This window comes from Beta vulgaris, chromosome 2, assembly GCF_026745355.1.
Source record: "Beta vulgaris subsp. vulgaris cultivar EL10 chromosome 2, EL10.2, whole genome shotgun sequence".
Taxonomy (NCBI): Eukaryota; Viridiplantae; Streptophyta; class Magnoliopsida; order Caryophyllales; family Amaranthaceae; genus Beta; species Beta vulgaris.
In genome coordinates this window covers 4,006,726-4,031,202 of record NC_079203.1, presented here as the reverse complement: position 1 = coordinate 4,031,202, position 24,477 = coordinate 4,006,726, and the positions used below count along the sequence as shown (strand labels likewise).

Below are 24,477 nucleotides of genomic sequence, written 5' to 3'. Positions count from 1 at the left end.
TCCCTGAAACACTCAGATTATCCTCCCACTCCCACATGCAGGCCCGAAACCTGCCCTGAAGATTACATTTGACTACTGAGCATCCTTTCTATCTAGGGTATAATTACGATTTTCCCCCCTCACTAGGTCTTTGGAGTTTTGCACCTATCCCCTGGCCAGCTGATGCCAGCTTTTTGGAAAACCTGCTGACTCTAGAGACCTTAACTAAAACATGGCAATAACCCTTCTCTCTAAACGAACTTTTGACTGCCTACAGTGTTAGAAAATCGGGCAAGGGTTTCATACTTTTAGGGCTAAGGCTCCCTTCCCCCCTTTGATAGAAGGCACAATTGCATCTGATTCCATATGGAAGACTAGGTATTTCTTCGTAGTGAAAGATTCGCTGGGCGAAGCTGGGGCCCTCTAGTTGGGGGTTGGTCTACTAAAGGTACCTATCTGTTCAATTTGCGTTTTGCTCCTAAAAATGAATTAACTAGGTTCTTACCTTGTTTTCCTTGCAGGTCTTGGCCCCATTGTCTCCCAGATACCCGAGCAAGCTGAGAGACTACCAGAACTGCTTAATTTCCCCATCGAGGAACGCACCTTCACAGCTCCTACTGAGGTTCTACCCCTAGACTCTAAAGCTTCTTCTCGCACCAACTCGATGTCAACAGGTAACTCTAGTTTGCGAAGGTTTCGTTTTACTTATGATTCTTAGACATTAGGCCAACTAGGTTTTCCTTATTCATACAGCTCCAGCAAGATCTAGTAATTTGTCCGACGAGGATGCTATGGACAGGCTAAAGAATAGGAAGAGATCAGCTGCCTCTTCTGGGCAATCTCAGGTTGAGAGGGTTCCTCGCAAGCACCTATGCTCATCTACCATCCCAACTACTATCGATATCACGACTGACTCTCCTAGAGATGAAGTCCTTGTGAGCTTCCCTGCAGACTTCCTAGCTGAGGAAGGTCTAGAAGGCGGGATCTGGCCTGCAGCTGACAAGCTCGTGTTTCCAGCTGCACAAAAGAGGTTAAAAGGACAAGACCCTGAGGTTGTCTTGAACCATGCTGTTCAGCTATCCCTACAGGTTAGTAACACTTTACGATTCATTCCATATAATGAATATTATTGTTGCTGCTTATACTTACGCTTTTCTTTGATACGCCAGCTTTCCCAGAGCTGCATAGCTGTCAGGGACAGCTTACGGACTGTCGTCACTCTTCAAGATAAGGTGGCTCGCTGCAAAAGGACAACTTGAGCCACCAAGCTAAGCTGGAGAGGGAGAAACAGTCCCGGTTGGATGCTGAGAGCAGGTTAGCTGCTGAGCAAAAATAATTGAAAAAGAGAGGCTGGAGAAAGATGAGAAGATAGCTGAAGCGGAAAAAGAAAATGCACGCCTAGCTGCAGCTGTCAGAGATGCTGAGGAGAGGGCTTTAGACATTCAAGCTGAAGCTAAAATTATTGAAACTGCGAAGCTAGCATACCTGATAAAGTTCAAGAAGCTGGAGACAAGGGTGTCAATTTTTACATTGACAGATTCCTCAAGCTGGACTCTATGGCTGCACTGGAGGCTTAGCTACAGGTGCAAAGCAAACGACTCAGAGCAATCTACAGCTGAATCTCCTCTTCACTCAACCAGCCAGAGGGTGCTGCTCCAGTGGAAGGACAAATTTGCGATGATGCCAGCGTAGCTTCTTAATTTCTTCAGCACTTTATCAGTTTTCTTTCTGGAACAATTTAGTTTTAATAGCTTTGGTACTTTTACCATTGCCTGGGGGCAATGTGTTTTTGTAAGAACATATTTCTTTTAGCTATTTAATCGTTTGAATTATGCTTTTGCCTTTTATCTTAGCTTTGATACTTTGATAAATACTTAGTTACATGCATGCTTTTTGTTCTTAGATATTAGAACAACTATTTACCTGGGTAAGGTTGTTCAACTTGGTTGGGCCCGTTTCCTTGGTGCTACGACCATTCAGCTAATTTGGGTGCTCTAACCCTTAGCTGCTAGCTGGTGCTACGACCTTTCAGCTGGATCTCGAAATTCCAGCTACCCACCTGGGTGCTGCGACCCCTTGCGTTTACCTGCGTATGAAGTGGACTTAGATGGCTTGCTGCTACAGCAATAATCAAATACTTAAGTCGTTAGTAAAATTAATTTGTTGTTTACCTGGTGGACCAATGCTTTGTGCAAAACAATGGTTGCCTTTAAAGATTCTGGCGTCTTTGGCCCGGTAGTAACCTGGTTGATGCCCCAGGTTAGAAATGATATAGCTTAGGTGAGAAGCGTTCCAGCTTCTAGGTACTGCTTTTCCATCTTAGTAGTTAGCGATAAGCTCCTTTTCCAACTACTTGATCATTAGATAGGGGCCTTCCCAGCTGTATCCCTAACTTACCCATTGACTCTTGGGTATTCTGGAAAACTTTCCTTAGAACCCAATCTCCTACCTTGAATACTTTGCTTTGACATTCTTGTTGAAGCTACGAGCCACTATTTGCTGTTGTGCAGCCATTCGTATTAATGCATTATCTCTTAATCTTCGATGGAATCTAGGTCTAGCTAAGCTCTTTGTCGTTGGCTTCAGGAGTCATCAATCCATATCTAGCTGTAGGGACAGCTACTTCCGCAGGTAGCACCGCCTCGCACCATACACAAGTGAAAAAGGAGTTCTTCCTGTGGCGCCTCTTGGTGTGTTCTGTTTGCCCAAGCACCTTAGCAGTTCTTCTACCCATTTCCTTTCTTAGCTTTTAGGCGCCTTTAATGCCATTGATAATTACTTTTTGCTGGACTCAGCTTGTCCGTTAGCTTGCGGTATCTAGGTGTGGAAGTTATCAAGCTGATGTTCCATTCGTGACAGAATTGCCTTGTCTTGTCACTTATGAATTGTGATCCGTTATCACAAAGATTTCGCTAGGTACCCCGAATCTGCAGATAATGTTAGTATGCAAAAAGGATATTACTTCTTTATCTCTCACCTGCTGGAATGCCCCAGCTTCGATCCATTTGGAGAAGTAGTCGTGAGTGCTAGCATGAAAACTTTTTGCCCTGGAGCTACAGGTAATTTCCCCACAATGTCCATGCCCCACCTCATGAAAGGCCAGGGTGTTAAGGTGGGGTGCAATATCTCAGCTGGCTGATGTGTCATCCTGCGTGTTTCTGGCAGCTTTCGCATTTTTGCACATACTTCTTAGCATCAGCACGCATGGTTGGCCAATAATACCCGTATGCTAGGATTTTGTTTGATAAGCTTCTTCCAGCTGCATGAGACCCGCATTCACCTTCATGGAACTCCTTGAGTGTGGGCTCCCATGGTCTTTCTCCAAGCATCTTTGTAATAGATCTAGCTGGCGCAAGCTCTTTTGAATAGAGTGCCGAAATAACATGATATCTTGTGGCTTTCATTCGCAGCTTCCTAGCTTCCAGCTTATCTTCTGGCAAGATGCCCCTCTCCAGAAAATCGATGATTGGCTGGGTCCAGCTAGCGTTTCCTGCCTGGCTGTCATCTGTTGCACCATGTTTACCTCTTTGCTGATAGCTGGCTCAGCTAGGTGGGCTATAGGTATTGATTTGAAATCGCATTTTCTGAGTGCTGATCCGAGGTTAGCTAGGGCTCGGCCTTGGTATTCTGGTCCCTTGGGATCTGTTTATGCTGAACTCTTCGAATAACTTGGCTTTGTCTTTGGCTAGCTCCAGGTAAGAGGCCATTTTAGAATCTTTAGCTGCGTACTCTCCATTTACCTGGCTTACTATTAGCAACGAATCACTGAAGACACGCAAACTGTTAGCTTTTAAATCATGTGCTAGTATCATACCTGCATTAAGGCCTCATATTCAGCTTCATTGTTGGTAGCTTTAAAATCGCAGCAGATAGCGCGTACTATCATGTCCCCTTGTGGCGACTTTAGCACTATACCTAGACCAGCCCTCTGAAGTTTGAAGATCCATCCACATACAGCTGCCAGAGCCTGATTTACCTACTTTGTTAATGTGGCGCACTTCTTCCTCAGCGGTAGCTGCTAGTCAGGGCTAAAGTCGCCACAAAGTCAGCTAGGGCTTGCGATTTTATAGCTGTCCTGGGTAGATACCTAATGTCATGTGCACTCAGGGATATGGCCCATTTGGCCATTCTCCCTGAATGCTCAGGTTTTCGTAATACTGCTTTGATGGGGTAATTAGTCATAACATGAATGGGGTGAGACTCAAAATAGTGCTCAACTTACGAGATGCCATATATAAAGCTAACATAATTTTCAAGTGATGTGTACCTGGTTTCAGCATCTAGCAAGGATTTGCTAACGTAATAAACTGGGAGTTGTTGATTTTCAGCTTCCCTGGCTAGTACCGCACTTACCGCTTTGCTGCTAACAGCTAGATACAGCTGGAGAGTCTCTCCTGTGATGGCTTTGATATAGGGGAGGTTGAGCCAGGTAGGCCTTCAGATCCTGCAATGCAGCTTCATGCTCATCTGTCCAGTTGAATCCTTTATTCTTTTTTAGCACGTTGTAAAAGTGGCACTTGTCGGATGATCTGGATATGAATCTGTTCAGGCGCAGCTACCTTCCTGTCAGCTTCTGGACCTCTTTCAGGTTTCGCGGTGACTGAATATTGATTAGTGCTTGCACTTGGCTGGGATTGGCTTCTATTCCTCGCTGGGTGACTATGTAGCCCAAAACTTGCCTGCTGGGACACCGAAGGAACACTTGCTAGGATTAGCTTCATCCCATACTTCTTTAAGACTTCAAAGGTTTCTTGCAGGTGGTCCACATGATCCTCTGCTTTCTTTGTTTTGACCAGCATGTCATCTATATAGACTTCCATCGTGTCCCCCAGCTGCTTCTCGAACATCTTGTTGACTAGCCGCTGGTAGGTGGCACCCGCATTTTTTAGCCCAAAGGGCATTACCTTGTAAGCAATAGATGCCTCTTTCAGTCATGAAGGCGGTCTTTTCTTGGTCTGCAGGATCCATTAGTATCTGATTAACCTGAGTAGCATCGGAACGTTAGCCTTTCATGGCCAGCTGTAGCTCCACCAATGCATCAATATGTGGCAGCGGGAATGGATCTTTGGGGCACGCCTTATTGAGATCTGTAAAATCGATGCACACCGCCATTTGCCATTTTTCTTTCCACAACCACCACGTTAGCTAGCCAGTCGGATATTTGACTTCTCGGATTTTGCCAGCTTTAGTAGCTTGTCCACCTCTCGTTGACTATCATATTTCTTTCTGGAGCAAACTTCCTTCTTTTCTGCTTCACGGGCTTTGAGTTGGATCACGTTTAGCTTGTGGTATGATGTCAGGCTCAATGCCTACCATATCTTCATGGCTCCACGCAAAACAGCTTAATTTTTCTTTAAGAATTCAATATCCGCTGCTTTCCTCAGCTGGAGGGATGCCCCAATCTGCACGGTCTGCTCTGGCTTTGCTGGGTCCAACGCCACTTCATCTACATCTTGATCTGTTGGCTTGGCTGGCGCTGGACCTTGCTGTAATTGCTAGATAGATTCCTTTTTTGCTTTTAGAGATATGCTATAGCATTCCCTAGCCAGCTTGCGATCGCCCCTGATTTCTTGCACTCCCCACTTGGTAGGGAATTAATAGTCTGGTGATAGGTGAAGGTACAGCTCGCATTTTGTGGATCCATGGTGTCCCCATTATGATGTTTATGCTGAGGGACAATCTACCACATTGAACCTGGTTTGGAGGTTGACTCCTTTTGCGTAGGTGGGCAGCACGATCTCCCCGAGCGTTGTAGCTGGCTCGCCATTGAACCCGAACAGAACGGTTGCTTTCCTGAGGATATCAGCTTCCTGCAGCCCCATGCTTTCTAGAGCACTTTTGAAAATGATATTAGCTGAGCTGCCATTGTCTATCAAGACTCGCTTCATGAGGCAATTGCTGACGGTGAGAGATACGACGAGGCCGTCATGATTATCAGCTTCCTCATCTCCATCTTCTTGTCGAAGCTGATGGTCATGCTTCTGAGCTTTTTCTCTTCAGCACTCCTCAGCGGGCTAGGTGCGTTTTGGAACCTTCTCGAGCAAATCTCTTGGCTGCAGAGTATGTTAGTCCACATATTTCTGAACCTCCAGAGATAGAATTGATTACCTTATCGTGTAGGGGCTCAGGTGGCGGATGAGGCTGTTGCTGGCTGGGGCCAGCTTTTATTCTTCTGCCCCTCTTCCCCATCAAGTGCTCGAGATAGCCCTTCTTGAGCAGCCAGCCACTTCCTTTTTGAGAGCATTGCATTCTTCTGTTCGATGGCCATGGTCGCCATGGTAGCTCACCACTTGGTGGTTCCTTCTCGCTGTCTGGTCTGTCGTTTGTGGCCACCTAAGCGGTGTTCCCAGCTTTTCTATGCGTTTACTACGCCTCCTGCATCCACGTTAAAACAGTAGGAAGCAATGGAAGGGTAATCATTATTACCTGATTTACCTGTGGCCTTGCTGGCTACGTTATTACTTTCGCGCTTCTGATATGGCTGATGGCGCCAATCATCTTCTTCTGGTTCTGGGATTTCCGATCGTAGCTAGGCTCGCTCACGTACTGGACGCCTCGTCCTCCTCGACACGTATTCAGCCATAGCTCTGGCCCTGACCTCTTCGAATGTGCCACATGGGTACCTGGTCAATTCATAATACAATCTAGATTTATAGGTTAGTCCTCTCCTGAATGCTTCGATAGCTGTGGGAACATCCAGGTTCTTGACAGAGATCTCCTTGTTGAACGTCCAGGTATCTGCCTCACTGCTAGCTTCATTGCTTCTGGGTGATGCGGTACAGATCGCCGGTTGCTTCTCTAGGACCCTGCTCACATGCAACTGATAATAAATTGTTAATTAAAGCAGACAAATTTTGGAATGCTACCTGGCTTAAGACTTATCAGCCATTGAAAGCAGGTCCGTAAGGTGGCCCGAAGGACTTGCACATGGTGGCCTCAGCAGATGCTCAGGAATGGACAGGTCCACATCTTCTGTTTATTGAGCACATGGTCATAGGGATCCGCAGCTCCATCATACAGCTTGTGAGGCTGGGCCATTGATCTTTTTGGGAATCCTGGCTCTTGCGATTTTTCCACGAAGGGGGATTGGCGTAGCCATCAGGAGATTCTTCAGCCACAGGGGTTGGTGCTCCAGGTACTTCGTCAGCATGCGAAGTATCTTCCTGTTCTGAGATTCTAGGAGCGCCATTTTCCTAGCTGCAGGATCAGCTTCATCTGCTTCATCGTCAGACCTAGCTGCTCCATCTTCACCTTCACTGGCTTCGGAATCCTCGAGATCAGAATCTTAGGAACTACGTTCCGGGACGTGTTTAGCGTTTTGCTACTTTTGACGAATCCAATTCTTTCTGAGGCTGTCAATGGTCTGCTGGGCTCAGATTGAGTGCGGTGAGGTCTTCTTGAGCCTTCAGCAAAGCTGCTTTCATTGCTTCAGCAGAATCGTCAGCCATTTCAAAGTTGGGTTGAAGTGTTTCTTTTTGGGATTTTATGAGAGTTTAGCTGTAGAGCCCCACGGTGGGCGCAAACTGTTTATGCCAAATTCTGATCAGGCAGCTAGCTGAGGATCTACAACTAATGCAATGCAGCTAGAAATGTCAAGAGAAACTAGCTACAGATTTAAAGAAGATGCAATGAAGAGACAAGGACACCAAGAAATGGTGACGCGGAAAACCCCAGGAAAAGGGTAAAAACCGCGGGTGGAATTGAGTCCACCAATCCACTATATGAGAATATTACAACTTACAGCTAGCAGCTAGCAGCTTATAGCTTATACTAGATACACTTAAGAATATTGTAATTGTAGAAGAGAGAAAGAATGTAAGTAAGAGCAATGTAAAGACTTGTGTTTTACATAATGTTTTCCCCCTTATTTATACTAATACATTCGTATAACGTTATTCTTTCATTTGAATGTTGCACAACAAACTCTGCTAAGAAGGTGCCACCACTCCTAGAATCAAGGGAGATCTTCTCTTCTGCTGGCTAACCACTTCTTCCTACTTCTTTGGCCTAACGTCATTTATTTGACTTGGTCTTGGTTAGCATCCAATGTTCTTCCAACCGGATTACTTAGCTCTCTTCGTCTCTGCTTGCTGTAGCTGCTACCTGATGCTCTAGCTGTGACAAACGCATTACCTGCAAGTTTCAGCTTAGGAAAATTTTAGGACATAACACATACCATTATAATTAAATGCGACTCTGCAATGGCACCATTTTGCTCCTTAGATCACCTCGGGACGATCCTAATGTTTTTTCTCATCTATTGGTAATCGTGGAACAATTAGGTATGCATAAAGAGCAAAGAAAATAAATCTATTTTATATCATCAGTAGCAATACGCAATTCAATAACAAGTTGATATTAACTTTTATTATTAGTAAATGTTGTCATACTTGTTCATGATTAAAAGTTTATATAATTACTAATTTTCCTGCATAATCCTCTCTTCTTAAACTAAATTTTTATAACCCATGCAGAAAATAGAATTAAAAAAGATTGATATTATGAAGACAATAATCCTAAACCCTAATTATTACTTTTATTGCTACATCAAAGTGAAATACTCCTAGAATACTTAATTATTTTTTCTTCCATACATTATATCTAATTCCTATGATGTTCGAAAAATTTCTTTTCAAAAACTTGGAAAGGAAGATGCATCTTTTAATGACGTAAAGTGCGACTTCTTATACATATACTAGGATACATACTTATATAGGATTTTTTGGTTCTCTCTCCTTCAAATATCCCCTTGTTGTCCAAAAAAAAGTTCATAAAATCATCAAAATTTGGAACGTGAAATTCCCAATGCGTATATATTGCTCATGTAATCTACTTAGATAAAAACGAGTTTGTTTCATTGTGAGATCGAACTATATATTGCTCTTTTTTATATGAGGATGAAAATCGGAGTGCTAAGAATCCTTCCATATAGAAATCAAGGGACTATGGTTGTGGTGGGTAACAACTACACCCATTCTATGGAGCCATATGTGTCATGTGTGCTTAGTAGTACAAAATTGGTCCAATTTTGTTTGTTTTCTTTTGGTGAAATGGTCCAAATGATGTGTCTTTATTGATTTTCTACCATGCACACAAAAAGCCAAATATTTTTACGCACTTGGTACAACTCATGATCATAGAAGTAACAAAATCAGAATAAGCAAAACATACAATTTTTTTTTCCGATTAGAAAAGGAAAACTTAAGCAAACCCCTTCAATTTGGGGCTAGCCCAAAACATTCTTGTGGATGATAAGAGAGAAATCAACATCAAGAGGAGGGAAGGAATAAAGAAGCGTAGAACAAAGATGGTCTCTATTTACCATGAAGTCCGCTGCTCTGTCGGCCTCCCTAAAGATATGGACAATTGGTAACTTATAAAATGCTGAAGCTCCAGACCTACATCAAAAATAATATTAGCAATTTTTTAAGGAATCCGCCAACAGTTCTTCCAAGAATTGATGACATACAATTAGTGGAGGGAGAGATCATAGTATTTTGTACTTATATTTAGATTTAATTTGTGTAAAAAAAGAAATTAATGAAATCCAAGGTCTTAATACAAATACTTCATAAACAAAAAATTTAGGTTACTTTTCCCATTGTTTTTCCAAACATGTATGTATGTTACATCTTCAAAGGAATGGAAGGCTGACATGGAGCAATATGCTTTTCCTGGATAATTATTGATACGCTGCTCCACAGTGGCAAACAACATGCGCTCCATAAAATCTAAGTTAAAGAGAGAATCATTTCGTCTATCCATAAAGTGGAAAAATAAAGTGGCAAAATTATACTCTATGTTTGTGTAATATTCTCTACATCTTGATGTTACACTTTCTCTTTTCCTCAAAAGCTCGACTTTCAGTCCCTACCCAGCTTTATCCTTTGTTGTCTTCATTGTTCAATGTTCATGCTGTTAATATTTTGGTGAAATTTATAATTTTACTAGCCATACCATATAGTTTCAAAAGTTTGATGATTCATATATATTCGGGTAATTCATCATGCATCTTGGTATGGCAAATTTTGGAAAAAGGACAACTAAGGGTGCGTTCTATTCAATTTATTGGCCCTGAACTTATTGGACCTTATCTGAACTGAACTTATTGAACCTGAACTGAACTTATTGAACCTGAACTGAACTTATTGGAACTTATTAAATCTGATTGGACCTGATTCAACTTATTGGACCTGATTGAACCTGATTGGAACTTATTGGACCTTATTGACCTTATTGAAACTTATTAGACCTTATTGGCCCTGATTGAAACTTATTAGACCTTATTGGACCTGATTGAAACTTATTAGACCTTATTGGACTTGATTGAAACTTATTTGACCTTATTAGACAAAAAATTGATCATTAATAACATAAATATTACCACTAACGTAAATACTACCTCAAATTTTTTATGGAGTAATAACTATTATAATTCGTCCTTTAAAAGATAATGATTATTAATTATCTCTTATGGTAATTAATTTAACAAAAAAATTTACTATTTATATATTTGCCTATACATAACTTTCACCACTAATATATCTAATAGTCTTGTTTTGATTTTATAAAACATAGTAGAAAAGAATTTTTTTAATATGAATAATAAAATATAGACATAATACAAATAAATAAAAATAATAGATTTAATAATAAAATAATGAAAATTTATTATATATTGTAATATAATAATTATTATTATTGTTGTTACCTTAATTATTTGACCATGATTATAATATTATTTAATAGCAATATGAATAACCATATAATAGACAATAATACAAGTATAATAATATACATTGTGGTACTTTAATAAAAAATTCTAATAATAACATAATCAGCTAATAGTAATATGAATAATAAAATAATAGACATAATATAAATAAATAATAAAATAATAGACATAATATAAATAATATAAAATAATAGACATAATACAAGTATATATACTATATAATCATTGTGGTACTTTAATTAAAATTCTAATAATAACATAATCAGCAATAGTGATATAAATTATGAATAACAAAATAATGGACAATAATACAAATGTTTATTAAACATTGACTATTCGGACCTTATTGGACCTTATTAGACCTGATTGGAACTTATTGGACCTTATTAGACCTGATTGGAACTTATTGCACCTGATTGGAACTTATTGTACCTGATTGGAACTTATTAGACCTTATTGGAACTTATTGCCCTTATTAGACCTTATTGCAACTTATCTGAACTTATCTGAACTTATTGGACCTGAAACTTAATTTTTTAAGTTGAACAGAACGCACCCTAAGTGGAGAGGATGGACTTGCAGTAAATATTCCAAACTCAAAATTAGAATTAGAATTATTAATAAGTACTCTATAACACTTTCTTTTTGCTTATATTACTAGCCATAACATATACGTGCAGTAAAAAAAACTTATATATGTAGATTTGGTCCAAGCTAAATTAGCGTGGACCTGATGCTAATTCATGTGATTTATGAAAAGAAAATGTCGCTCTATGGAAAAAAAAAAAGATAATAAAAGATGAGTAGATATAGTTTGTAAAGTTTGACGATGTAAAAAAAAGGTTACTATGTCAGAAAGTGAAAATTTCATTATGATAAACTAATGTGAGAAATAATGACTATATTAAAAAAACGACCACTATGATAAATAGTAATTGTATAGTGTAACTTAAAATTTAAAAAGGTTTACTGTATTGAAAAAATGGGTCATTGTGTTGAATAAGTGACCTTGGTCCACAATAATATAATTATGGACTAGGTCCACGCAAGACTAACTCTTGTTCACACAATAGGAATTAGATATTATTCATAATAGGAATTAGTAGATATTATTCACATAACAGGAATCAAAAAAAATTTACCAGTGAAACCAGTCACAAATAATTTAACTTTATTCAAAATCGATGGATGCTAAAGTTAGACTTCTTCATCAACAATCAAATAATTGACTTATTTTTAGTTTAAGAAGAGGGAATATTAATAATGAAAAATTCTTACCGATATAACCTTTTAATGGTGAAGGCATTTAGTCCTAAAAAAATATATGAAAACATTTACTAATAGTTGTTGGTGTCAACTTCTTATTTCTTATGTATTGCTATTGTACTCATCATATACAGAATAGATTAATTTTTTTGTTGTTCCTACACACCTAATTGTTGCATTATTTAATAATAGATGAGAACAAACACTATCCTAGATTATTGAGGTGGTTATGATTGGGTCGGACTTTCTAAAGAATGTAGCTAGTCCACTTTGGAAATGACCAAACCTTAGGCCAAATTTATCACTCCAAAACTCACTATTTTGGGATAGATTAGACAAGTTTTTCTTCCTGGCCGAAATTTTGACTAAAATTCCAAAATTGACTTGTCTAGGAGCTTTTTTGTCCAAAAATTGGAATGAACTAGCCTGAATTAGTCAGGCCGGGCCAGAAGGATGAATGTTGATTACCTCAATATTGACCTTTGTTCCGAGATAATCTATGAAGTAAAATGAATCTATTGCATAGCTGAACTTATACGCATTTACTAATATACGTTGCCACATCGATATCAAATTCTTATTTTGTATGTATATATTATTGCTACTCATCGTATATAAAATAGATGTATTTCTCTTCGTTCCTGCATGCCTAATTGTTCCATTATTACCAAACAGGTGAAAACAAATGTTAACCCTTGTTCCCAAATAATCGATGGAGCAATATGGATCAATTGCGTAGTTGAATTTATAATGCTATGAATATTTAATAATTCAAGTTAGGTGATCATATTGTTGGACTACTTATTATCCACATCATTAGAAGTAAATCATATTCTGCATATCCTACTTAATGCCAAATGCTCAAATAACCAAAACATATTACATTTCTCAAGCAATAAGGTTTACACTATTATATGATGAAGAAGAAAAATTATGAAGGCTTGGGTCACAAAATGAGAAACTGTATAACATAAGTTCAGTAGCGCTACTTTACATCCGATCATCAGACTAATGTGGAAGACCCTTCCTCCACCTATGGCGCAGATTTCATCACGGCTCAATGCAAATTTAAGTACAATCCGATATTAGTAAAGGTTTTTGAGTATTTCGCAGAGCAATGTGGGACAATGAGGATTTATGGCTTAACTTGTGAATCTATATTCGACTCTTGCAAAGGACCTTCGGTCATTGCACTGAAAGTGGTTATCAATGTTTGAAATGCCCAAGCAATGTTCAAGCTTCTTATTAAGTATTCAAAAATTGGCTATTAGTGAATATAATCAAATTTTTTTAATGTATTTTCCTTGAAATGATAAAAGTTGTTTGTTTGATCATAGGAAGAAAAACATTCCAAGGAAAGTTTTAATTACCTAAAGGTACTAAAGTAACTAAGTAACTTTTTCCATATTGTAGGAAGTAGAACTTCCTATCTTATCTTACTTCCTAAGATAATCTACTTTCCATGAATTTCTATGTCAGCCAAACAACTCCTTAGACTCGTACTTACATATCTAATATAATTATTATGAGGTCAATAAGCTCAGTTTAGGAGGGAACTTTAGAGGGAAACTAATTCAATGGCTCCCACTTTACTATATTATACAAATTCTACCACTTTCGTCTTATAAGTTTTAATGACCAATTAATTCTCGTGTGAATCCAAATTTATATGTTAAAGTTGTGTCCAATTGAATATCACCAATTCTTTAGTTGTTGTAACCTAATAGAACTTATTGAAACTCATTTGATCTTATTAAAATTATAATTTGAAAACATTGATTAAGAGTTAAGAGCATGTCAATACTATACCAAAGAAAAAAAAGGCAAATAATCAAATTAACCATTATAATATTCGCCAAAATAAATTTGTAATCTAAAGTCAGAAACAGTGGAACTATTGGCTACATGTCTACACTTTACATGCATAAAGAAGTAAGATTAGCTTTGATGGTTGAAAATGATGGAGAAAAAAAAATAGATTAAAATGAGCTTAGGAGCGCCTTTTCTCATCCGATGGTTCAAGACTACTGTGGAAGAACCCTTCATCCACTTTGGCGTAACTAACATCACGGCTCGACGTTTAATTGTGTCTGCAGTTAGATTTTAATAGTGTTTCTAAGCACTCAGCAAAGCAATGTGGGACGATAATCTATAATATTGGGAGTCTATGCTGGATCCTCAACAGGGTATTTTGGTCATTAGATCTAAAAATTAAAACTGAAAATGGTTACCATTGTAATAATAGGTTTTTTTTAATCGGAAATTATCTCACAAATTCCGATTTTTGCGAAATACTATCATATAGAAATACTGTCATATAAAAAGTTGTTTAAAACTACTTTTAAGGACATTATTTGTTGTAAAATCATATCTTTTGCTGGAATTGGATAGTTGACCAAAACTCCAACATTGACCCATCACGTGACTTGCACGTGACATTTAAAACTTAAGTAGTTTCACTTTTTCCTCCAGGTTCTTTGCCAAAAAGTATGTTATAAATTCTGTTTTTTCGCGAAAAAACTACCTTATAAATAAAAGTTAAAAACTACCTTCTCCCTCAAAATTCTCCCAAAAAACCCCAAAATTCCCGATTCATCCTCTTTCTCCCTCTGCTACTACTCCCTTTCCTTTACTCTTGTTTCCTCCACCTAATCCTCCATTAACAATATCACTTTCAATTCTTTGAAGCTGTGGGTCCTTCTGATTTTGATGATAATTCCTTCGGGCTTTCCGCCAGAATGTAGATCCGATCATCACTACGACTCCGATTAAATTACAACCCAACTCCTAACATATTTTTGTTCTAAACCTTCAAGATTTATCTCTTCACGAAAAAAAAACAAACTCAAATCCTTATTCAGAATCATATATGATTATTCTTCAACCTCGCAAACACAAAAATGAATCGTCTTAAAGATGAAGACGACCCCAAGATCAAATTATCTAAATCCAATTGAAAAACCATAATGCGCAACGATTAAGAAAAAACCCTAAAAAACAACGATTGAAGATCGATTGTTTTGCATTGCAGATTTTTTGGTGTTAAAACCTCCCAATAATCAATTGAACAAGAAGGACAAAAGAGAGAAACATGAAAATTCTTTCTTTTTATTTTTTTTAATGTTTTTTTTTCACCTGATGAACGAGAATAAAAAATGTGAAACAAAGAAACGAAAATGAGAAAGGACAAAAAAAAGGGCAATTAAGAAAAGGAATGAGAATTGAAAAAGTGGGGGTTTTGAAGAAATAAAGTAAGAAAAAAAGGCAAGTAAAGAAACGAGAAACGCAAAATTTCCCTTTTTTGCCGAAGTTGGATGGTAGGATTTTACCAAAAGAAAATTTTAAAGGTAGTGTGTAGCAACTTTTTTGTATAAGGTTCTAAAGTAAAGGAACTTATAAGGCTCTGACAAATTTTTTTTTTTTTGTGTGGGGGGGGGGGGGGTAATGAACTTAGGTTAGTTTGTAAAATGTCAGGTGCAAGTCACGTGATGAGTCTATAACACCTCGACCCCCCCTTAATGAAGTCGATTCTATCGTCACTAATGTGTATCTAGGACTCTAGGTTAAAAAAATTGTTCTTAATAATCAACACAAGTTCTTCTGGTGCATCTTGTTCTTACTCATGCGCACATTGAGAAACTTCCTGGGAAGTCACTCATTTCAAGACTACGTAAGTCCAACCAAGTACATTTAACTTTGAAATTAAATAACTTTCCGTAGCACCCTAGAAAAAAGATGCATCTAATTGGTATAAGTAGTCAGCTAAATCTCTTTTAAAGTAATCATGAGGTATTACAAGGTCGAATTTTTTCAACCATCCAACTCCGATAGAAGGTAGTATTTAACAACAACAAAAAATGTTCTCAAATATAGTTTTTAACAACTTTGTTTTATAAGATGTTTTCTGCAATGCAATATATAAAACTATCGAACAGAAAAAAAAACTTTCAATCTTTTAAAAATCAAATTTTGCCACTTTCAGTAACTTTTCTTTTCTTTTCTTTTCTTTGACGGAAAAATTCAAGTTCATTCATTCAATAAAGATAAATCATACATTACAAAAGTAGAGGCCTCTTGCGGAACCTCTTCTATCCAAACTCTCATTTCACTAAACTCCCTACTAAGGTGAGTAAGTTTATGAGCTACTTTATTAACTTCTCTATGAACATGCTTAAAAGAAAAAATACTACACGATTTACCAAGCTCGATAATGTCTGCAACAATGTTTCCAAAGCTCGAATTATTGTTTAATCCCTTCGTCAGATGGTTGATGAGCTTCATACAATCACTCTCAAGTATCAGACATCTAAGGCCCGCTTCAGTAGCAATCTTGACAGCATGCCTCGCTGCAATAGCTTCCGTTACAATATCAATTTTCTAGCCGGAAAAAAAATCCTTTCAACTTGTGAGAGTCCAAATTTACATTTTAAAAGTTCCTCATGGGACACTATGTTTGTCACTAGAACCTTGTTATTAAAGTTTACCTGTTTAGGAGGGGAGATTTTACAATGTTTACAATAAAATTGTAAATAAAATTTGCTATTCTAAATATAAACCTTTTAATTTAGATTAGTAATCTGATCCATCAACTTGTTTGACTAGTTATTTTAACAAATCATGAAAATTTATTGCTGTGAAAGTTTTCTAACTTCATTAACCGTAGATAATAACAAATATATAAGGAAAAAAAAATATGGTGATAACATTACCAAGTTCGTTTCAATATATAATACTAGCCAGCTTTTATGCACGCGATGCGTGCGTGGATCATTTTGGCGATTATTCTTAAATTTCATATAAATGTAATTTTGAAGGATGCAATATATAATTGTCATAAGTACTCATTAATAAATTATTATGTGGTATAAATACAAAATATAAAAATTACTTCATGAAGAAGTTGTTTTCTTAGAAAATCAAATAAAGAAGATTGTATTTAGTGTTCTAAATTTGTTTTGCGGATTCAGATGTAAAGTTCTATTGTCAAATCAAATTTGTGAAAGATTTTTCTTTTGTTTGATTGATTATTTTGTTCTTTATGTCAAAAAATTTCTAACAATATACAGGTAGGTCATATTACTGTAATTTTAAGTAAATAATTCATATGCTACCTTGTCATTTATTAGTTATGAATATAAAGGGAGGTTATATTACTATAATTTTAAGTAAATAGTGTACATATGCACCTGTTTTGGCTTATATAATAGAATTAAGCTTATTTTGTTAATAATCATTAAATATTTCTCTTAAAATATAAAATGATAATATTATCTTAACTGACACAAATGATTCATAAAAAAAATAAAAGAACAAATTACACTAACTGACACACACGACAAATATTGACCCATGAAAACTAAACAAATAAGATTATCCTCTTTGTTTTCCCGATATTTTTAAGACTTGTTAAGAAATTAGGTAGAACTACAATTTTACGTTTTTGATTTTGTAATTGATTTAAAAATTGATTTAGTTATGTTAAATTATTATTTAATCATAAACTTTTCCTTTCACTACACATATTTTTATGACATGAGTTTATTTTAGCAACTTTGAACTTCCTTTAATGTCCTTATTTTAAATTAAGTAGGGCTATGATTGAAAAATATCTTTATACAATAGGTAATAATTTTTGATGAATTAAGGGCATGTTCTCCCCAAATTATTATTTTCAACTCAGTTCAGTTCAATTCAATTCAGTTTAGTTCAGTTCAACTCTGGACAATACTTTTACTCTCACATATCACTATTCATTTTGGTTCAATTTAATTCAGTTCAGTTCAGTTTCAGTTCAACTGTTTTATGCCGAAGAGAACAGGCCCTAAGAATTAAAAAAAAAATCATATGAGAATACCATAACACCCTGTTAGCTTATATAATAGAGATTAAATTTTCCATGACACCCCTTTAACTTATATAATAAAGATTAACATATAAAAGAAAGGAAAAAATATTTTTAATAAGTTAACCTTTGCGCGTTCTTCTTAAAATAAGTCAACCTTTAATTTTTTTAACACAAAATAGGACATTAGATTAATATATTAGGTAATTACATCCATAATTAGAGACTGTTTAAGCCTCATAATGTCTAAAGCAAAACCAGACAAAACATACAACCAGAAAACATCAAGTCTAAAACACATACAAGCAAGCCTAAGCCATAGGATTTACTAATTCTTGCATGTAATCTTGCAAAACATATTGTGGAGGAGCAGTTCACGTGATCTTGTTTGCTTCCATCTACATCCCAAACCTTGCCAATCTATGGGCCACCATATTGGCATCGCGTTTTGCATGTAGAAAGATAACAACCCAATTTGTTTTGAGAAGCTTGACTATGTCACAAATGATGGCATTAAATTGATGATGTGGATACTTGTCTGCTCTATCCATCGTCATAATCTTAAGCGTTTGAGCATCAGTCTCCACCTCTAACCTTGTAATGTTATGATCCCTGGCAAGAGATAATCATTCCCTAATAATTACCGGTTCAGCTACAATTAGGTTAACCGCATCAAACTTAATAGAGAAGCCCATAAACCACGAACCATCTATTCCTGATCACTCCTCCTCCGCTAGCTTTGTCATTAGCTTTCCAAGAACCATCTGTATTAAGCTTTAGGTATCCATGCACCGGCGGCTTCCAGACAATGTTTTGATGAGGTTTGTGGTTCATCTTAGCTTGTTTCTGAAAAATATCATTATTATACATGTAATCGGTAATGAACTGATTAAATTGAGATGAGGAGCGTGACATAGCTCCTTCGAACACCACCTTAATCCTGTTTTTCCAGATGTGCCATAAGGCAATTACAAAAAGTTCTTGCCATTTTTGGGTTTGAGCTATGTTAAACTGAATCCAATCACCCCAATCAGCATTGAAAAAATTATTAACATCCACGGATTTAGCTATATGGCAAACTTGAAAAATTCGTTTCCAAAGTATGATTTCATGAAAACAGTTTCGAAATAGATGAAGGTGGGTTTCAATATTATCACAACACATTGACAATGGGGATCAAAAAAATTTATTTTTTTCTGCAAAATAGTGGCTGTTGGTAATATTTCATGCACAACATTCCAAAACAACATTTTATACTTGAAGGGGTTATCAATCTTCCATAATTTAGACCATATATTTGGCGAAGTTATGGAGTGTCTTAGATTAGGGTTTTGATTCCGGTAAGCAGATTTAATGGTGAATTCCCCATCCTTTGAAAAAATCCATCTCACTCCATCTGAAACAGACGCATATTTTGGTAACGGAATGGCCTTTATCAGAGTAATAACATCATGACTGAGTAAGTAAAGGAGCTATATGGTCCAGATTCCAGTTCCCATTTTGAATAATATGGGAAAGTCGCCAGTGAGCAATTGCTTCCGGGACAACAATATATACATTGATTTTTATAGAGAGGTTAAGTTCTAACCCATGATAGCAAAGTGAAATATCCTCTCCATTACCCACATTTAAAATCATTCCTTGCTTAAGCAAATCCCTTCCCTTTAGCAAATCACGCCAGATAGCATAATGAGAAGAATTCGGAATAGCATCCATTAAATTTGTCCCCTTACAATATTTACTTTTTAAAATTTGTACCCAAAGTTTAGATGGTTGAGTTAGAAATTTCCAACCTAACTTAGCCATAAAAAAAAACATTACAACCTAATTTTCAACCTTTCAATTAACTATGAATAAGTTAACATTGTATCTAATGTTGCTATAAATGAATTAAATTACAATGTCATGCTGTTAAAATGTGATATATATATCATAATTTTAACGTCATCAACTCGTTTACAGCAGAAGTAAATACAAGGTTAACTTATTCTAAGATAATCAAAAAATTAACTTATTTTGAGAAGATCAACCAAAAAAAGACTTATTAAAAATAATTTTTCTTTAAAAAAATTATGGTCAAAATTATAGATACGTAGAAGTTGTTGTATTTGAAATGAATTTGATTTATATTAACCTAATAGTGTAACTTATTAGAAGTATTAAAAATACTTATAAAGAATATTAATAATATTAGTACCACTGTAAATAAAAATGATAACATTATCTATAATGAAAATGTTCATTTGGTTCAAAAATGATGGTGGAGAACAAAAACTAATTCAATTGAGCTCAGTAGCGCCTTTTCTCATCTGATGGTCAGATAATTGTGGAGGACCCTCCATCCACTTTAGCGCAACTCTCATCACGGCTCGACATATTTTTGCTGAACAGGATACGTAAAGGGAATTTGTTGACACAGCGTAACCAATGTGGGAATGAATATGCCACGCAGCTGAATATCTGAATGTCTCTTATAAGTTATAACCTATCTCATGAGGTTACCTTAACTTCATCTCAAAACATTTGTTTTTTTTATCGTAAATTCTTATTAATATCATATTTTCAAGAAGTAATGGATGGAAAAAGAAATTTTAGAAAGAAAATAGATTTTGGAATGAAGTAACATTAGCATGAATATTTACATGTGGGTTCTTTTTACGAATTACACTGATAGACAAATCCAACATCTATGACTAATGTGAATCAAGCTCTAACTTTGTTGTTATCTATCTTTATTTGCTTTCTTAGGCTCCACATGGTTTTAGCTTACTCTTAATACGAGGGTTTTATAAACCAATATTGTGTAGTGGATAAGAAAACGAAAATGCAGCAAATTCAGGAAAGTTAAGTTTGTTATTGTTCTCTTAAGTACATTTATCATATCTGGAAGCAGAGGAAAAATGCTTTATGGAACACAAAATTAGCTGTGTTATTTCCCTAGGAACACTACAAGAGGGGGGGTGAATTGTAGGTGTAGAAATAAACGTAACTTTTTGCGGAAACACTAGTAGAAAAAGGACGATTTGCGTCCCCTCAATTGCGTCGCACAGAAACGGAAACGACGCACAGTTGGGATTTGCGTCGCATGTTGGAGGAGTGCGACGCACAACATGGGTACATAAGCACCAGATATGTCTCATTTGCGTCGCACATGCTTTACATGTGTTGCAAAAGCCAAATGTGCGTCGGATACCCTGACTCATGCGACGCAAATTGTCTCTACACTAAAAAAAAATTCAAACTATGTGCGTCGCACGTCTTTTAGATGCGTTGCAAAATACCCAATTTGCAACGCACCTATTCAATATGCGACGCATATTAGGCCGCTATACCCATTTTAGTTCATGAGGCCCAGCTCACTATACACTTTTTATTTCAGCGCCTCTCAGAAACCCTAGTTACATGCCTCTCAATTCTCACGCCTCTCCTTCCCCCTCCCCCCCCCCTCTCTCTCTCTCTCTCTCTACACCAACAACGACATCTGAACACCGCCAACTCCCTAGTCACATCCAGCTCAACGGCGTAGTGAATCTCCGTCGAACACCGCCAACTCCCTCTCTCTCTCTCTTCGTTGTTTCCTGAGGAATCTCCGTCGAACACCGCCGCTTCAAACACCAACAACGATGCGTCTTTCTCCTCACCCTCAAACTATCTCTCCTTACCCTCAAACTCTCTCTCTCCGGCGACTTCTGAACAACGATGAACTCAATCGACAACGACGAACTCTGAACAACGACGAACTCGATCGACGAACTCTCTCTCTCCGGCGAACAGGTTCGTTTTTTTTTTCAATTTTTCAATCTACAATTTCGGTTTTTGTTTTTTCATTGTTTAGATCTACAATTTCGTTTTTTCATTTTTTCATGTTTTCAGATCTACATGTTTTTCCTTCGTTTTTTCATTTTTACATTGTTTAGATCTAATTTTTTCATTTTTTCATTGTCTTCGAGTTTTACTTTTTAGATCTTATTTTTATATTATTTTGTGTTCAAACAGGAAATTGAAGTTGAAGTTACGAACAGGAAATTGACAAGAAATTGAAGTTGAAGTTACGAACAGGAAATTGAAGTTACTTTCTTTTTTAGATCTCTGATTTTTATATTATTTTGTGTTCGAGTTGTAAATTATAGAATCTTGGTGGTTTAATGTTTTGTGTTGGAGTTGTAAATTATAAAATTATTGAATTTTGTTGGTATATATTTTGTTGTGTTCAATCCTTCTTTGATTTCAGTTGGTAATTTGTCTCTCAATCTTCTACTCCTACTGTTCGAGAATCATTATTCTAGGTCTAAAAAATTTTTTTTTTTTATTAAAATAGTAATTTGCGTCGCACATAGCCCGAAGTGCGACGCAAATCACTAATGTGCGTCGCACCCAAGGCAATGTGCGACGCACATTACCCTCTGTAATGTGGGCTGGGATAGCCATCTGCGTCGCACCGTATACGAGTGCGACGCAAATAGCTGAACCATCTGCGTCGTTTTCACATACGACGCAGATCGTTTCTGAGTCATTTGCGTCGAGGGCTTTGGCGTCGCACTAGAGTCCGACGCAAATAGGCGCCTCACATCCGACGCAAATTGCCTTTTCTGTACTAGTGAAATTAAAACTTAAACGAATAAACAAGCTAAAGGAACACAAGGGATTTTTACGAGGAAAAACTTCTTGGGCCCAACAAGAAGAAACAACCTCGACCACTAGAGATTTTAAACTCAACACTTTCACTAATTAGGCCAAACAACTCTGTTACAACCTAATTCTAACTCGAGCCCTGCCTTGAGTTCCTAAACTCAAGTTCCTGAACCACTGTTCCCTTAACAGCAGTTCCTCTCAACTTCACTCGAAGTTTTCTCACACATACAAGCTTCACTCAAAGCCTTTCTCTTACAGAACTTCACTCAAAGTTCCCTTACCCCAAAAACCAAAATACAATTGATCGAAATAAGCTTAGTGGAATTAGAGTAAGAAGGCAAAGAACAAATGACTATTATGAGAGAATGAAGGCACTGACACTTAATAAGTTAAACTCACTTAATTACTTAGTCAGACACACTTTGGAACTTATCTAGACTTCTATATTTATAGTGGTAATCATGAAGAACGTGGGATTAATGTTAGAGTACACGTTTTAATCCATTTACCCATGATGTTCCTTCCCCTAAGGAACACGTTTTACATCATGTCCCATGATCCCATGAACTATAAATGAACGTGGATAAAATGCAGCCATTACTCCTAAATAATAGGAGTTCCTTCAACATTATCCGAAAATCAGTTTTTATAAACTCTTTTTATCTTTAAATCTGAATTTCTAATTTTTAAGAAAATAATATCTTTGAAATAAAATCTTTCTAACAACCGGATATTTATTTTCTTATTTTCCGAAAAATTATATCTTTCCAAAACAGATTTTCTTTTTAAAACTGATTTTATCATTTGAAATTAGAAATAACTAATTTCCTATAATCTAGGCATGACTTACTCCATTATCTTTTAACCGTTACACTAAGTACACGCCTAAGTCTAGTTCCTTATATAGTTCAGTTCCTTTAACATATTTACTAAGTGCCACTGAGTTTGTTCCTTACAGAGGAACAAACGCTTCATTCTCAAATATTCTGCCACAGTTCCTTACCATTCTTTCTTTGTTCCTTTACATTGGAACTAGAAAATAAACGCCTAGCTTCTATTATTCTTGATCCAATGCTTGCTCCAGTATCAACATAGAAACTTCTTTACTTAGCCTTTGAAATCCTCTCTTGACTTCTTCATTGACTTTGTATTCTCCCAGTTCCTTGCATTGATACCTTAGACACCATACACTTAAATAATTCATTAGTTCACATACTTAGTTTGTTCCTTTGTTTCTTTGTCATATAAAACTAGGTTAACAGAGTCCTACGCCATTTGGACTTGTTTGTTACATAGATTTCTAGTTTTTAGGAGTCTTAATAGTAGTTAACTTAATTTGCTTTAAAAGTATTTTTGCTTGTAAGTTTTAACTTAATTTGCTTTTAAAAAGTTTTTTTTTCTTACTTTAAGCACCATTAGGAGTCTTGTTATGCAAGGAGAAAGATAAAGACGTGTGATTTAGAGGCTTCCCGTGTGCGAGAGAGGTTGTTAGGAACGTTTATCATTTCTTCTTGTTTATATCTTGTTTATTTTCCTTTCCTAGTTCTAGTAGGAGTTTTGTATTGCCTCTTTAAGGCTTTTTTACACGGTTAATACAAGTTAGTTGTGTTTGTTTAAACATTGAATATTGATTATTGTTTTGCATGTTTGCTTAATTTAGTCGAACCATTAAAGACTTTTCAGGAGTGGTAAATATTTAGTGTTGAGCATCTTAATTCCATGAGTGGTATTGAGAATATTCATTTGAGTATATGAGTGATCTTTAAATCGAGAAATATCGGTATGTTCTTGGTTGTTCGAGACTTCTTAGTTCTTTGGATTCAAGAAGATCCAAGATTGTAGTAAAGTTGATTGTTAGCCTTTCTTGGCTTAGTAATCCAATGAGGGAAACATCATAATCTCTTAGGAATTAGAAAAGGTTCACAAAATGCTAAAGAATCTGATATTGAAAAAGTAGCCCATATTGTAAGATATAACATTCACAACTGCAAGCTGCGAGAAATGTACTTTAATTAGTAGTATC

General features: G+C 36.5%; 1 protein-coding gene, 1 long non-coding RNA gene and 3 other non-coding genes across 5 annotated transcripts; 2 read left to right on the top strand and 3 right to left on the bottom strand.

Moving 5' to 3' along the window:
• Positions 1-472: 472 nt before the first annotated feature.
• LOC125495107 (uncharacterized) lies at positions 473-1,468 on the top strand. The gene is made up of 3 exons (XM_057393064.1): positions 473-653; positions 733-1,067; positions 1,149-1,468. The coding sequence occupies exons 1-3, from the start codon at positions 644-646 to the stop codon at positions 1,236-1,238; spliced, it is 435 nt and encodes a 144-aa protein (XP_057249047.1). The 5' UTR covers positions 473-643; the 3' UTR covers positions 1,239-1,468.
• An 11,484-nt stretch (positions 1,469-12,952) lies between these two features.
• LOC125495369 (small nucleolar RNA snoR114) lies at positions 12,953-13,039 on the bottom strand. Its single transcript, XR_007272007.1, has one exon. It is a non-coding gene; the product is annotated as a small nucleolar RNA snoR114 (small nucleolar RNA).
• Positions 13,040-13,966: 927 nt separating this feature from the next.
• On the bottom strand, positions 13,967-14,055 carry LOC125495371 (small nucleolar RNA snoR114). The gene has a single exon (XR_007272009.1). It is a non-coding gene; the product is annotated as a small nucleolar RNA snoR114 (small nucleolar RNA).
• Positions 14,056-20,107: 6,052 nt separating this feature from the next.
• On the bottom strand, positions 20,108-20,193 carry LOC125495367 (small nucleolar RNA snoR114). The gene has a single exon (XR_007272005.1). It is a non-coding gene; the product is annotated as a small nucleolar RNA snoR114 (small nucleolar RNA).
• A 755-nt stretch (positions 20,194-20,948) lies between these two features.
• Positions 20,949-22,019, top strand: LOC125495106 (uncharacterized). The gene is made up of 2 exons (XR_007271794.2): positions 20,949-21,596; positions 21,819-22,019. It is a non-coding gene; the product is annotated as an uncharacterized LOC125495106 (long non-coding RNA).
• Positions 22,020-24,477: the final 2,458 nt, after the last annotated feature.

Coding starts and splice junctions, on each gene's coding strand:
- LOC125495107 (XM_057393064.1), top strand. Junction 1,068..1,148: donor CTGTTCAGCTATCCCTACAG/GTTAGTAACACT, acceptor TTGATACGCCAG/CTTTCCCAGAGCTGCATAGC.